Source organism: Salvelinus sp. IW2-2015, linkage group LG25 (genome assembly GCF_002910315.2).
Source record: "Salvelinus sp. IW2-2015 linkage group LG25, ASM291031v2, whole genome shotgun sequence".
Lineage (NCBI taxonomy): Eukaryota > Metazoa > Chordata > Actinopteri > Salmoniformes > Salmonidae > Salvelinus > Salvelinus sp. IW2-2015.
In genome coordinates this window covers 21,746,786-21,763,657 of record NC_036865.1, presented here as the reverse complement: position 1 = coordinate 21,763,657, position 16,872 = coordinate 21,746,786, and the positions used below count along the sequence as shown (strand labels likewise).

Here is a 16,872-nt window from a genome sequence, read left to right as displayed (position 1 = left end):
ATCCCCGTTATTGGCAAGAGAAAGAGACGCAGGTACAGAGGACACAGAGCGGGGTGCCTCGCAAGGATCCGCAGAAGGCGAGTGGGAAAGCTGCTGTTACTGTCAATATTACTCGCCAACGTACAATCATSGGACAATAAATTAGACGAGGTACGATCACGAATATCCTACAACGGGACATCAAAAACCGTAACATCTTATGTTTCACGGAATCGTGGCTGAATGATGACATGGATATTCAGCTAGCAGGATATACGCTGCACCGGCTTGATAGCACACTCCGGTAAGACGAGAGGGAGCGGTCTGTGCATATTTGTAAACAACAGCTGGTGCACGAAATCGAAGGAAGTCTCTAGATTTTGCTCGCCTGAAGTAGAGTATCTTATGATAAACTGTGGACCACACTATTTGCCAAGAGAGTTTTCAACAATACTTTTCGTAGCTGTTTATTTACCACCCCAGACAGATGCTGGCACTAAGACTGCACTCAGTCAGCTGTATAAGGAAATAAGCAAACAAGAAACCCCTCACCCAGAGAAGGCACTCCTAGTGGCCGGAGACTTTAATGCAGGGAAACGTAAATCAGTTTAACCTAATCTCTAGAAACATGTTAAATGTGTAACCAGAGGGGAAAAAATTATAGATTGCCTGTACTCCACACAGAGACGCGTACAAAGCTCTCCCTTGCCCTCCATTTGGTAAATCTGACCACAACTCTATCCTCCTGATTCCTGCTTACAAGCTAAAATTAAAACAGGAAGCACCAGTGACTCGGTCTATAAAAAAACTGGTCAGATGACACAGATGCTAAACTACAGGACTGTTTTGCAATCACAGACTGGAACATGTTCCGGGATTCTTTCAATTGCATTGAGGAGTACAACACATCAGTCACTGGCTTTATCAATAAGTGCATCGAGGATGTCGTCCCCATAGTGACTGTACATATATATCCCAACCAGAAGCCATGGATTACAGGCAACATTCGCACTGAGCTAAAGGGCAGAGCTGCCTCTTTCAAGGTGCGGGACTCTAACCCGGAAGCTTAAGAAATCCTGCTATGCCCTCCGACGAACCATGAAACAGGCAAAGCGCCATACAGGGCTAAGATTGAATCATACTACACCGTCTCCGACGCGTGTCTTATGTGGCAGGGCTTGCAAATTATTACAGACTCCAAAGGGAAGCACAGTCGCGAGCTGCCCAGTGACACAAGCCTACCAGACGAGCTAAATCACTTCTATGCTCGCTTCGAGGCAAGCAACACTGAAACATGCATGAGAGCATCAGCTGTTCTGGACGACTGTGTGATCATGCTCTCCGTAGCTGATGTGAGTAAACATATCAACATTCACAAGGCCGTGGGGCCAGACGGATTACCAGGACGTGTGCTCCGGGCATGTGCTGACCAACTGGCAGATGTCTTCACTGACATTTTCAACATGTCCCTGATTGAGTCTGTAATACCAACATGTTTCAAGCAGATCACCATAGTCCCTGTGCCCAAGAACACTAAGGCAACCTGCCTAAATGAATACAGACCCGTAGCACTCATGTCCGTAGCCATGAAGTGCTTTGAAAGGCTGGTAATGGCTCACATCAACACCATTATTCCAGAAACCCTAGACCCACTCCAATTTGCATACCGCCCAAACAGATCCACAGATGATGCAATCTCTATTGCACTCCACACTGCCCTTTCCCACCTGGACAAAAGGAACACCTACATGAGAATGCTATTCATTGACTACAGCTCAGCACCATAGTACCCTCAAAGCTCATCACTAAACTAAGGATCCTGGGACTAAACACCTCCCTCTGCAACTGGATCCTGGACTTCCTGACGGGTCGCCCCCAGGTGGTGAGGGTAGGTAGCAACACATCTGCCACACTGATCCTCAACACTGGAGCCGCTCAGGGGTGAGTGCTCAGTCCCCTCCTGTACTCCGTGTTCACCCACGACTGCGTGGCCAGGCACGACTCCAACACTATCATTAAGTTTGCAGACGACACAACAGTGGTAGGCCTGATCACCGACAACGACGAGACAGCTTATAGGGAGGGGGTCAGAGACCTGGCCGGGTGGTGCCAGAATAACAACCTATCCCTCAACGTGAGCAAGACTAAGGAGATGATTGTGGACTACAGGAGAAGGAGGACTGAGCACGCCCCCATTCTCATTGACTGGGCTGCAGTGGAGCAGGTTGAGAGCTTCAAGTTCCTTGGTGTCCACATCAACAACAAACTAGAATGGTCCAAGCACACCAAGACAGTTGTGAAGAGGGCACAACAAAGCCTATTCCCTCTCAGGAAACTAAAAAGATTTGGCATGGGTCCTGAGATCCTCAAAAGGTTCTACAGCTGCACGATCGAGAGCATCCTGACTGGTTGCATCAATGCCTGGTACGGCAACTGATCGGCCTCCGACCGCAAGGCACTACAGAGGGTAGCGCGTATGGCCCAGTACATCACTGAGGCTAAGCTGCCTGCCATCCAGGACCTCTACACCAGGCGGTGTCAGAGGAAGGCCCTAAAAATTGTCAAAGATCCCAGCCACCCCAGTCATAGACTGTTCTCTCTACTACCGCATGGCAAGTCTAGGACCAAAAGGCTTCTCAACAGCTTTTACCCCCAAGCCATAAGACTCCTGAACAGGTAATCAAATGGCTACCCGGACTATTTGCATTGTGTCCACCCCCCAACCCCTCTTTTACGCTGCTGCTACTCTCTGTTTATCTTATATGCATAGTCACTTTAACCATACCTACACGTACATACTACCTCAATTAGCCCGACTAACCGGTGCCCCCGCACTATCTGCATTGTGTCCCGCCACCCATCAACACCTCTTTTTTATGCTACTGCTACTCTCTGTTTATCATATATGCATAGTCACTTTAACCATACCTACGTGTACATACTAACTCAATTAGCCCGACTAACTGGTGCCTGTATATAGCCTCGCTACTATTATTTTTCATTGTCTTTTTAGTGTTGTTTTTTATTTCTCTACTTACAGTGGGGCAAAAAAAGTATTTAGTCAGCCACCAATTGTGCAAGTTCTCCCACTTAAAAAGATGAGAGAGGCCTGTAATTTTCATCATAGGTACACTTCAACTATGACAGACAAAATGAGAAAAAAAAATCCAGAAAATCACATTGTAGGATTTTTAATGAATTTATTTGCAAATTATGGTGGAAAATAAGTATTTGGACAATAACAAACGTGTATCTCAATACTTTGTTATATACCCTTTGTTGGCGATGACAGAGGTCAAACGTTTTCTGTAAGTCTTCACAAGGTTTTCACACACTGTTGCTGGTATTTTGGCCCATTCCTCCATGCAGATCTCCTCTAGAGCAGTGATGTTTTGGGGCTGTTGCTGGGCAACACGGACTTTCAACTCCCTCCAAAGATTTTCTATGGGTTTGAGATCTGGAGACTGGCTAGGCCACTCAGGACCTTGAAATGCTTCTTACGAAGCCACTCCTTCGTTGCCCGGGCGTGCTGTTTGGGATCATTGTCATGCTGAAAGACCAGCCACGTTTCATCTTCAATGCCCTTGCTGATGGAAGGAGGTTTTCACTCAAAATCTCACGATACATGGCCCCATTCATTCTTTCCTTTACACGTCAGTCGTCCTGGTCCCTTTGCAGAAAAACAGCCCCAAAGCATGATGTTTCCACCCCCATGCTTCACAGTAGGTATGGTGTTCTTTGGATGCAACTCAGCATTCTTTGTCCTCCAACACACGACGAGTTGAATTTTTACCAAAAAGTTCTATTTTGGTTTCATCTGACCATATGACATTCTCCCAATCTTCTTCTGGATCATCCAAATGCTCTCTAGCAAACTTCAGACGGGCCTGGGACATGTACTGGCTGAAGCAGGGGGACACGTCTGGCACTGCAGGATTTGAGTCCCTGGCGGCGTAGTGTGTTACTGATGTAGGCTTTGTTACTTTGGTCCCAGCTCTCTGCAGGTCATTCACTAGGTCCCCCCGTGTGGTTCTGGGATTTTTGCTCACCGTTCTTGTGATCATTTTGACCCCACGGGGTGAGATCTTGCGTGGAGCCCCAGATCGAGGGAGATTATCAGTGGTCTTGTATGTCTTCCATTTCCTAATAATTGCTCCCACAGTTGATTTCTTCAAACCAAGCTGCTTACCTATTGCAGATTCAGTCTTCCCAGCCTGGTGCAGGTCTACAATTTTGTTTCTGGTGTCCTTTGACAGCTCTTTGTCTTGGCCATAGTGGAGTTTGGAGTGTGACTGTTTGAGGTTGTGGACAGGTGATTATTACATAGTTCACACTCCAAACTCCACTTTAATTTACTGATGAGCCAAAGATATCCAAAAAAGACGCATGCGCGATCATATAAGAGTAGTCACACAAGAGAAGTAAAACGAATTAGTTAAAGAAAGCGAAAAGGACATGAAGCCTCTTAAAGAAGAAGTTGCGGGTCTGTGAGAGGCCAGAAATTCTTGTTGTTTGGTAGGTGACCACAATACTTATTTTCCACCATAATTTTGCAATTAAATCATAAAAAATCCTACAATGTGATTTTCTGGATTTTCCCCCCTCATTTTGTCTGTCATAGTTGAAGTGTACCTATGATGAAAATTACAGGCCTCTCATCTTTTTAAGTGGGAGAACTTGCACAATTGGTGGCTGACTAAATACTTTTTTCCCCCACAGTATCTATTGTTCATCTAATACCTATTTTTTACTAAAACATTGCACTGTTGGTTAGGGCCTGTAAGTAAGCATTTCACTGTATTCGGCGCACGTGACAAATAAATAAATAAATAAACTTAGGTTTGGTGTCAAAATAAATCAAATCAAACACTGGTGGTATAGAAAAAAGGTTTGGCAATCATTTTGACCTCTCTTTTTGAGAGAAAGAAATATGACTTGTTAAACTAAATCTATATCTGAGCAATTGTATTAGCATACAATATTGCCATTTGCACACACTGTGTATATAGACTTTCTTTTTTCTATTGTGTTCTTGACTGTACACTTGTTTATTCCATGTGTAAATCTGTGTTGTTGTTTGTGTCGCACTGCTTTGCTTTATCTTGGCCAGGTCGCAGTTGTAAATGAGAACTTGTTCTCAACTAGCCTACCTGGTTAAATAAAGGTGAAATAGAAAAATATAGCTCAGTATTTGTATTATTTATTTTATACAGTCTTTTTTGCTCATTTATCAAGGGTGTCAATAATTCTGGACCTGACAGTACATTAACCTACAGTGCATTCGCAAAGTATTCAGACCCCTTGACTTTTTCCACATTTTGTTACGTTACAGCCTTATTCTAAAATGTATTAAATAGTTTTTTCCCCTTATCAATCTACACACAATACCCCATAATGACAAAGCAAAAACAGGTTTTTAGAAATGTTTGCAAATGTATTAAAAATAAAAAAAACGGAAAATGTCAATGGTCTTAATACTTTCCGAATTCACTGTACATAGTACTGTATTATGAGTGGTATAAAGACACTAGAAGGCCCAGAGCTGGCATGAGTCCAAGTAGAAGTCGGCACGGGACTGATTTATTCATCGCGCTCCTGCCCGCACACGCAGCTTTTCATACTGCACCCGCTGGCTCTCTGTCCAACTCCCACCTGCAAGAACAGTTCGTGTTATTTTAGGCGTATGTGACTCAGATCACTTGTTAAGGATGGGCCCAGCAATTTTACGCCCTATAGGCAATATCAAAATGTACAAAAATAACCTAAGAAATAGGTTAAATGACCAGAAATTCTCACGTGGCCCATTATATTAGAAAAATAAATGTTGGCCCGCGCTATAGACAGGCGGTTATATTGGTACTCTAATACAGGACTAGTAAAGGCCCAGTGCACTACTTTTGTGAAGAAATAGCATTTTTCCCCCCATTAATATACACTTTTATTTTACATTTTTCAGGGGCTGCTGCAGAAACCTCAGCACCCCTACTTCCCGCAACTTGCTGCCACTCACCATGATAATCTCTTTATTTAATTGATTAGCAACTTAATTCAACTAGGATGACACTTTCCATCACACAGGATTTTAAGAGCACACAAATGATGCAACATTTTCAATGATCATAGCTGAGAACATTACATAACATGAGAGCAACGTAGGCTAAGTGGTCTCCATGCACTGTGCTATAAAATAGGCCTAACTCTGCATGAACTCGTGATCTTATATCTTATTCATCCCTTACATTTGTGTGTATAAGGTAGTTGTTGTGAATTTGTTAGATTACTTGTTAGATATTACTGCGTTATCGGAAATAGAAGCACAAGCATTTCGCTACACTCGCAATAACATCTGCATGTGACCAATAACATTTGATTTGATCTAATGCCCCGATTATACCACTGACAGCAAACAAAGCCTGAAGATGCATCACGTAGATATATAACAAGTCCCTCTGACACATCAAATAGACTTCAACTAGACAATCAAGACCAAAGAATGGTTGGTGGGGCCAGCCCTAAGACAAAAGGATAAAATTACATTTTCTCCATTGCCAAGGAGTGTAAATCCCTCAATATTAGTGTAACACTAAGGAGTTTAGTCCCCATGGACACACAGCCTTTAGTGCTGCACTTGGCTTAGCTTCAAATGCAGAAATCCCAATAGAGCTAGAAAGTTATAATCTTGGATGATTTGTCACTCACTGATTTACTACACAGCCATCTACCACCAAGMATGCCGACACAGACACAAAAATAGTGAGTATACATTAACAGCTTCTACCCCCAAGCCATAAGATTGCTGAACAATTAATCAAACGGGCACACAAACTATTTGCATTGACACCGCCCCCGCCTTTGTTTTTACACTGCTGCTACTCACTGTTTATTATCTATGCATAGTCACTTTACCCATACCTACATGTACAAATTACCACGAATAACCTGTACCCCCACACATTGATTTGATACAGAGGGTACCAGTACCGAGTCAAACTTTATTTGTCACATTGTCACGTACTGACCATAGTTCTTTTGTATTTTCTTTGTTTTAGTGTGGTCAGGGTGTGAGTTGGGTGGGTTATCTATGTTTTGTGTTTCTATGTTGGGTTTGTCGTTGGCCTGATATGGTTCTCAATCAGAGGCAGGTGTTTGTCATTGTCTCTGATTGGGAACCATATTTAGGTAGCCTGTTTTGTCTTTTGGTTTGTGGGTGTTTGTCTTCCGTGTCAGTGTTTGTCGCCACACGGTACTGTTTCGTTTGTTCACTTCGTTTATTGTTTTGTTCCAGTGTTCAGTTTTGTTTATTAAAAAGACATGAACACTTACCATGCCGCACCTTGGTCCGATCCTTCTACCACCACAGACGATCGTTACACACATGCGCCGAATATAACAAGTGTAGACCTTACTGTTAAATGCTAACTTACAAGCCCTTAACCAACAGTGCAGTTCAAGAAGAGTTAAGAAAATAATTACCAAATAAACTAAAAGTATAAAATAAAAAGTAACAATAACGAAGCTATATACAGGGGGTACCGGTACAGAGTCAGTGTGCGGGGGTTGAGGTTAGAAGTAATTTGTACATGTAGGTAGGGGTGAAGTGACTATGCATAGATAATAAACAGCAAGTAGCAGCAGTGTAAAAACAGGGGGGGGGGGTCAATGGCCATAGTCCGGGGGCCATTTGATTAATTGTTCAGCAGTCTTATGGCTTGGGGGTAGAAGCTGATAAGGAGCCTTTTGGTCCTAGACCTGGCGCTCCGGTACCGCTTGCCTTGGGGTAGCAGAGAAAACAGTCTATGACTTGGGTGACTGTAGTCTGACAATTTTATGGGCTTTCCACTGACACCGCCTAGTATATAGGTCCTGGATTGCAGCAAGCTTGGCCCCAGTGATGTACTGGGCCGTACGCACTACCATCTGTAGCGCCTTACGGTCAGATGCTGAGCAGTTGCCATACCAGGCGGTGATGCAACTGGTCAGGATGATCTCGATGGTGCAGCTGTAGAACTTTGAGGATCTGGGGACCCATGCTAAATCTTTTCAGTCTCCTGAGGGGGAAAAGGTTTTGTCGTGCCCTCTTCATCTGTTTGGATCATGATAGATCGTTGGTGATGTGGACATCAAGGAACTTGAAACTCTCGACTCAATCACTACAGCCCTGTTGATGTTAATGGGGGCCTGTTCGTCCCACCTTTTCCTGTAGTCCTGTAGCATAGCATCCGCGTCATCTAACCACTTCCGTATTGAGCGAGTCACTGGTACTTCCTGCTTTAGTTTTTGCTTGAAAGCAGGAATCAGGAGGATAGAATTATGGTCAGATTTGCCAAATGGAGGGCAAGGGAGAGCTTTGTATGCATCTCTGTGTGTGGAGTAAAGGTGGTCAGAGTTTTTTCCCCCTCTGGTTGCACATGTGACATGCTGGTAAAAATTTGGTAAAACTGATTTAAGTTTGCCTGCATTAAAGTCCTCGGCCACAAGGATAGCCGCTTCTGGGTGAGCATTTTCTTGTTTGCTTATGGCCTTATACACCTCGTTGATTGCGGTCTTAGTGCCAGCATCGGTCTGTGGTGGTAAATAGACGACTACGAATAATATATAATAATATATCATGTATATAGCCTCATTGTTATTTTATTGTTCCTTTTTTGGGGGGGGGGTTTATTGGGAGCTGGAGTTTTTCCTGGTCTAATAATGTGCTCAGGCAAAACTACGGGCCCTACGTGTGCGCCAATGACTAAAGGAAATGACACAACAAAGCCTACATCATTGATGAGAACCTGATGAAAACCCTATTCTTATAAAATGACAGTGCATGTATGAGGGCTGGTGTAATGGCCCCAGTTCTATGAGTCTCTTACTTCAGAACCTCCTGTATAATCTTCATCTCCTGCTGCTCCAGTTCACTCATCACGTCTGCTCCATCTGTGAGACACTCAGGCAGGGCGCCTATGCACACAAGAGGGGAGCATTAGAACAAACGGTTTTGGACCGGTGTAGGCTCATCGGTGCCAAGTGTGTGTGTGTGGGCACACCCGCATGATGGAGTAGTGTGTAAGCTGGTACGGTAGGCAAGCATTAGGATTGCAAAAAAATCCAGTAACTTTCCCAAATCAGGAGGGAATACGGAAGAAATCCGGAATCCTCCAATCAAGACTTCTGGAAAATCTGAATATGTTGGGAAAGTTACCAGATTTGTTCAACCCTAATTAGGAGTTGTGTGACAACAGTGAAAAGGTGTACCATTTCTCTCTTTAATGACCTGCAGCGCCTGAAGCTGGAGCTCCATGTTCTTCTGCACCATGAGAGACCTGAACATCTGGAAGTCGTCTGTGGCCAGGACGGGCTGGAATACAGTCTGTACAAAAGGTACAGTTAATAATAAGCATGAATACTGTTCTACATCTGCTAACCATCTTGCCAAGTCCAATGAATTATTCATATTTGTACTTGTTTCTTTGGGTTCTCTGCCTCTGGGTTGTGCAACCTTGGCAGTTGGCACTGTAATTGAAACTGGGTCAGCTCTGAGTTATCTTCCTCTCTATGTCTCTGTCCTGAGGCCTACATTATGTGCCTCCTGGTAACTTAAATCACAACCGAGGTCTTTTTCTGGCCCAGGTATGTCCCAGAGGGCACCGCTGGCTCTGACACTAAGTAACACTCTCCATCAGGAATAGCTCCATCGAGCTGTTCCTGTATCTCACTAACCCGATTTAGGCCCGGCCCACTAATCTGGTCATAGATCAGGTCTACCTGAGCTCCTGTATGTTTAATAGTCTCAGGTTCACAACACCAGCAGACGGAGGAGAAACAGAATGCATCATTGTGTACCTGAACTATTTCCTATTATGTATTTTTATGCAGGGCCATGCATTCTTTGACCATGGAGTTGAACATGATGGGGCATGCTCCTCAGTCCATGACGGGAGGACGCATTTCAAGAAGATCTAGGCTGCAAGTTATCTTTAATGTTTTTTCATGAGAGCACACCCAATCCTATCATATTTCCCCACTCTGACAGTTCATATTCCCTACCATTAGTAGGAAGGTAAAGGGTCGGGAAAGGTGTGGATTAGGCTCAATGGTGATAAGGTCCTCAGATTCAGACCTCAGGGAAATGCTTCAGCAAGGTAATTAAGTAGTATCACAACCCCGCCCTCGCGGGCGGTGAACTGTCAAAACAGTCGGCATGGAGACAGCAGGTAACAGCATGAGCAGAACTGAAAGGAGCTTGGCTTCAAGTCATTAATATGTAGCCTACCTTTCTTCACAGGTAGTTCAATATGTACCTTTCTTGTTCTTGATTGCTTGCCATGCAACCAAAGTGGCCTGGTCAAGCATACTGACCGCTGTGGCCTGGTCAAGCAGACTGACTGTTGCACTCAGCTTGTTCCACCAGGCTACAACCGAAGTGGCCTGGTCAAGCATACTGACCGCTGTGGCCTGGTCAAGCAGACTGACTGTTGCGCTCAGCTTGTTCCACCAGGCTACAACCGAAGGCCCATTTCATAAAATCAGTAAACAGGTCTCCAGGATAAGTGAGTATTCTTGCACAAAAAGAAACACTGTAAACATTGTTTGTTTATTTACACACATCAAATGTGCATAACCTAGGCCTACTTGTAGTGCAAGAAGAATCGTTTGGGATTGGGATGAGTTTGATTGGATAGGGCCCAAAGTTAAATTGTAACAATATCACAGGGAGTCCCTGTAGAAACCCATCCCATAGTAAGCTACCTCATTGGAGTTGTTAAACTCTGGCACTGTCCACTCCTCCTTCCTGACCTGCACTGTGCAATAATTATTCCAAATGACTTGGTTAGCTTCCAGTTCAGTTCATCCCTGTGAGCAGACCTAAACCTTGTAGCCCTTGGCTTCATCAAAAGGCAACTAGGCCTTTGGGATGTCAAAGAGCTCATCTCTACTGTCAGAGACGTCAGGTAGCCTACTGTGTGTAACATTACATTACTTGATGAGTCATCACAAATTAACTCCATCACATACAGGAGTCATTACATTGATGGTGCATTAAATGAATTGTCCTGAGATGGAGGCTATTGAATTCCGCCCGGATACAGAATATATCGTTCAGTATGGCCAGAGTCCAAAAAAAGAGACCAATAGCTGGCAAGTTCCCAGCAATCATTAGACGTCATCATCATAATACAAATCCCCTAGATATGTCATCACAGCAGGCATGATGAAGCAAGTGACAGATCAGAGTGGCATTGACATGCTTTTATTTTTAGGGAGAGCCTTTAATGCTGTATCCAGAGAGAGCTCTTGCCCTGGCCCAAACATAGACCTAGGTATTTTCAGAGCAATGGTTTACACTTTCCTTCCACTGACTTGTGTAAAGCACTGAAGGATATGTAAGAAAATATCTAGAGGTTCTGTTATCTCAACCCATTTGCATTGTAAAGGTGCACACTCATCCGTCTACACCTACGTAGCTGGCATCATTTGTGGCAGCGTATAGGAAAGATGATCAAGCTTACCTGTAAGGTTTTGGACTTGGCAAAAGGAGAAGAGCATGCCTCCAGAAACTGCTGCTCATCGATGCCAACCTCTTGCATGTACGTTTCTAACAACTTCTCCACCTGAAAGTAAATGTAGCTACTTGCATTACTGTTTTCCCAGAGACAAAACATTTGATGTTAAGACACTGACAAACTATTCATGACTAACTGAGCCATTCCACATCTTGATTCAGGACTAATTTATGGAATTGCAGACCCTTCCAGAATATGTCTATCTAAGATACATGTGTAACGTTAAATCGTCATAATAAGAAACCCAATGCATAATAATGTTGCAAGCCATTCCAAAGACTGTAGCTAGCTACTCACCAAATGCTTGTACTGCTGATGGATTTCTGTATAAGTCAATTTATTTTCATCTTCGTCATCAAAAACTGAAAGAAAATGCAAAATTGGTCATCTATGCAAACTTGCATGCATAATATCTGAAATAAACAAGTAGGGTGACACTGCTTATTGACATACATTCCTAATTTACATTTTAGCCATTTAGCAGATGCTCTTACCCAAAGCGACTTACAAGAGCAAATAGGGTTAAGTGCCTTGCTTAACTTCATTGGGATAGGGGGCGGTATTTTGACGTCCGGATGAAAAGTGTGCCCAAAGTAAACTGCCTGCTACTCAGGCCCAGAAGCTAGGATATGCACATGGATAGAAAACACTCTAAAGTTTCTAAAACGGTGAAAATAATGTCTGCGAGTATAACAGAACTGAAATGGCAGGCGAAACCCCGTGGACAAACCATCACCTCCCTCATCCTACCACTGATTTCAATGGCTGGCACTTTTATAATAGAGCGAAATCGTGCCCGATTGCAGTTCCTAGGGCTTCCACTAGATGTCAACAGTCTTTAGAAAGAGTTTCAGGCTGGTTTTTGGAAAAATTTGCCAGAAATTGTCATTTTTCTAGGTGGCTCCCATTTTGGCTGTAGTGTTTCCAAGCGTGTGAATGAGAGCGCGTTCTTTGGTCTTTTTCTCCGGTAAAGACAATAACGATTCTCCATCTTAAATTTTATTGTTTATTTGCGTATTAGGGTACCTAAGGTTTGATTATAAACGTTGATTGACTTGTTTGGATAAGTTTATTGGTAACGTTTGGGATTAATTTTGTATGCATTTTGAAGGAGGGAAAACGAGTGGATTATTGACTGAAGAGCGCCAGCTAAACTGAGTTTTTATGGATATAAAGAAGGAGTTTATCGAACAAAAGGACCATTTGTAATGTAACTGGGACCTTTTGGAGTGCCAACAGAAGAAGATCTTCAAAGGTAAGGCATATATTATATCGCTATTTCTGACTTTTGTGTCGCAACTCCCTGGTTGAAAATGATTTGTTATGCATGTGTGTGCTGGGCGCTGTCCTCAGATAATCGCATGGTTTGCTTTCGCCGTAAAGCCTTTTTTAAATCTGACACGACGGCTGGATTAATAACAAGTTAAGCTTTATTTTGATGTATTGCACTTGTGATTTCATGAARGTTTAATATTTATAGTAATTTAATTTGAATTTGGGACGGTAGCGTCCCACTGATCCGCAAGAACTTAAGGAGAGATGTTTCTCCTAGTCGGCTTGGGGATTTGAACCAGCGACCTTTTGGTTAGTGGCCCAGCGCTCTTAACTGCTAGGCTACCTGATTTGCAGCTGTGCATTTTTTTATCCGGTATCATCATTAACAATAGCAGCAAAAATCTTGAACTACATTTTAAGTGTACCTAGCTAGCTAACAAATTACAATAGTTATAGTAGCCAGCTTCTGTCTTCCATAATATCTGGTGTGCAGTGATCACCTGGCACTGGGAGGTTTGGCTAATCAGGTGATGATTATTTTGGTCAAGCACTGTTGCATGTACTAGTGGCCTAAATAAAGGAACGTAACAAGCGCGAGCCAGATTGATTAGCTACCAACTGGGCACACACTGGTTGAATCAACATTGTTTCAACGTAATTTGTCAAGTTATTGTGACGTGGAATCTGCATGGAAAATACATTGGATTTGAAGAATTCAACCACCAGTACTGTTTTCATCTAAATTCAACGTTGAAAAACGTTGAAATTACGGTAAAACTTAAATACATTGACTTAAAGATACAGTCCGGGATCTTAAGCACAACAAATTCATAACATATCATACAAAATTGCAACAATGTAAAATATCATATGGAATGGATAACGTACTACACATAAAAACGGGAACCCATTTTGACTTGAGAGCACCACTTTCAAAACTACTGGCGGAAATTATACAAAAGTTCTGGAGCATCACTTTAACTTCACTAACATGTTGTTACATCAATCTAATTTCAACACAGTACCAGTCAAAGAGTAATGACAATATAATAATAGTGAAGACATCAAAACTATGAAATAACACATCGCAACCAAAGAAAGTGTTAAACAAATAAAAATAGATTTGAGATTTGAGATTCTTCAAAGTAGCCACCATTTGCCTTGATGACAGCGTTGCACACTTGGCATTCTCTCAACCAGCTTCACCTGGAATGCTTTTCCAACAGTCTTGGAGTTCCCACATATACTGAGCACTTGTTGGCTGCTTTTCCTTCACTCAACTCATCCCAAACCATCTCAATTGGGTTGAGGTCGGGTGATTGTGGAGGCCAGGTCATCTGATGCAGCACTCCATCACTCTCCTTCTTGGTCAAATAGCCCTTACACAGCCTGGAGGTGTGGTGGGTCATTGTCCTGTTGAAAAACAAATGATAGTCCCACTAAGTCCAAACCAGATGGGATGGCGTATCACTGCAGAATGCTGTGGTAGCCATGCTGGTTAGGTGTGCCTTGAATTCTAAATAAATCACAGACAGTGTCCCCAGCAAAACACCCCCACACCATCACACCTCCTCCTCCGTGCTTCACGGTGGGAACCACACATGCGGAGATCATCCGTTCACCTACTCCGAGTCTCACAAAGACACGGCGGTTGGAACCAAAAATCTCAAATTTGGACTCATCAGACCAAATTACAGATTTCCATCAGTSTAATGTCCATTGCTTGTGTTTCTTGGCCCAATCAAGTCTCTTCTTATTATTGGTGTCCTTTACTAGTGGTTTCTATGCAGCAATTTGACCATGAAGGCCTGATTCACACAGTCTCCTCTGAACAGTTATTAAGATGTGTCTGTTACTTTAACTCCGTGAAGCATTTTTTTGGCCTTCCAATTTCTGAGGCCGGTAACTCGAATGAACTTATCCTCTGCAGCAGAGGTAACTCTGGGTCTTCCTATCCTGTGGTGGCCCCTGTGAGAGCCAGTTTCATCATAGCACTTGATAGTTTTTGCGACTGCACTTGAAGAAACGTTCAAAGTTCTTGACATTTTCCAGATTGACGGACCTTCATGTCTTAAAGTAATGATGGATTGTCGTTTCTCTTTGCTTATTTGCGCTGTTCTTGACATAATATCTGGTATGCAGTGAAAACACACCCCCCTCAGAGAGAAACACACAGCTAAATGTGAGCTCTCACATCTTTCAACATGTTTTTTACAAAAGGATAGATTTGGAGTTAGATAAACTTGGATTTCTTGGCAGGTACATATGCAGGATGCTACTCTCCACAGCATGGCCTTCGCTCCAGATCAAAACTCCAAACCTACAACCTAATTTTGACCAAAATTACCCGGAGAGATTACTGCTTCCAAGGTTTTCTTTTTCCAAGCTATACAGAGGGTATACCATTCCATGTTTGCTCTAGCAAACAAACAGCAGAGACCTGAGGATACCATTCCAACCTGGAACTGAGGTCTCAGGCTTGAAAGGACAAACCAGATACAAATTCAATTAGCACTAAGGTGTGAAGTAAAAGGGCTTTTGGCCCAACAAGTGTCAGGAGTCTGAAGCATCCTCTGGCATTTCATGTTCACTGGCATTTTCTACAAGAAATCTGCCTCCAGAAATAAAAGATTCTTCCAAGTGGGTGTGACACACATCTACTCCCATTGCCTGCTGCTTGGATTCCACCTGGCAATCTGTTCACCGTCTGCCCTGGCCTGTCTCCCCCTGTCTGGTACAGGTTCCTCCACCACACTCACCCCTCTCTCCAAAGCTTTCTCTCGCCTCCAGCACACAGGCACTGTTGGGGCGAGTGACTCTGAACTTACAATGGCTAGCCACAAGTTGTTATACTTTTTATTTGTTTCTTGTGCATCTTGCTATTTTTCGATTTGCATCATGACTCCTGCATACTTTGTTGACTACAAACTGTCTTTACCCAACCGTGGGACAGACTGTTTGTTCCCACACTCGGGACTCTGACTCTCTAATGGTTAAACAGACTTTTGGCCTACCATCCTATTCTAACCACCTCTCGCCGGCTTTGTATTCATGTTACCTGATGAAATTGCTATACAATATGATCTTGTTGCCATCTGATGCAAATTCAGAAGTCATAAATCAGCACTGCAGAGCTCTCCCTGTACTATGCCGTGCCTTGATTACATTTCTGTTGATGATATCTGGAAATGTGCATGTACAGTCGTGGACAATAGTTTTGAGAATGACACAAATATTAATTTCCACAAAGTTTGCTGCTTCAGTGTCTTTAGATATTTTTGTCAGATGTTACTAAGGAATACTAAAGTATAATTACAAGCATTTCATAAGTGTCAAAGGCGTTTATTGACAATTAACATGAAGTTGATGCAAAGAGTCAATATTTGCAGTGTTGACCCTTCTTTTTCAAGACCTCTGCAATCCGCCCTGGCATGCTGTCAATTAACTTCTGGGCCACATCCTGACTGATGGCAGCCCATTCTTGCATAATCAATGCTTGGAGTTGGTCAGAATGTTTTTTTGTCTACCCGCCTCTTGAGGATTGACCACAAATTCTCAATGGGATTAAGGTCAAGGGAGTTTCCTGGCCAAGGGCCCAAAATATCGATGTTTTGTTCCCCGAGCCACTTACTCACTTTTGCCTTATGGCAAGGTGCTCCATCGTGCTAGAAAAGGCATTGTTTGTCACCAAACTGTTCCTGGATGGTTGGGAGAAGTTGCTCTCGGAGGATGTGTTGGTACCATTCTTTATTCATGGCTGTGTTCTTAGGAAAAAATATGAGCGAGCCCACTCCCTTGGCTGAGAAGCAACCCCACACATGAATGGTCTCAGGATGCTTTACTGCTGGCATGACACAGGACTGATGGTAGCGCTCACCTTGTCTTCTCCGGACAAGCTTTTTTCTGGATGCCCCAAACAATTGGAAAGGGGATTCATCAGAGAAAATGGCTTTACCCCAGTCCTCAGCAATCCAATCCCTGTACTGTTTGCAAAATATCAGTCTGTCCCTGATGTTTTTCCTGGAGAGAAGTGGTTTCTTTGCTGCCCTTCTTGACACCAGGCCATCCT

General features: G+C 43.2%; 1 protein-coding gene across 2 annotated transcripts in view; it reads right to left on the bottom strand.

The window, feature by feature from the left end:
- The window catches only part of LOC111952046 (cilia- and flagella-associated protein 36), a 31,315-nt gene that overhangs the window by 4,808 nt on the left and 9,635 nt on the right, over positions 1 to 16,872 (bottom strand). The window contains exons 2-6 of one of the 2 annotated variants that reach the window (XM_070434982.1): positions 14,010 to 14,216; positions 11,826 to 11,890; positions 11,475 to 11,576; positions 9,220 to 9,334; positions 8,838 to 8,925 (exon numbers count right to left, since the gene is read on the bottom strand). In XM_070434982.1, the coding sequence (XP_070291083.1) occupies positions 8,838 to 8,925; positions 9,220 to 9,334; positions 11,475 to 11,576; positions 11,826 to 11,890; positions 14,010 to 14,046 (407 nt within the window). In that variant the 5' untranslated portion in view covers positions 14,047 to 14,216. The remainder of the gene's footprint in view (positions 1 to 8,837; positions 8,926 to 9,219; positions 9,335 to 11,474; positions 11,577 to 11,825; positions 11,891 to 14,009; positions 14,217 to 16,872) is intronic. The other variant, XM_023970484.2, reaches the window with a different exon arrangement.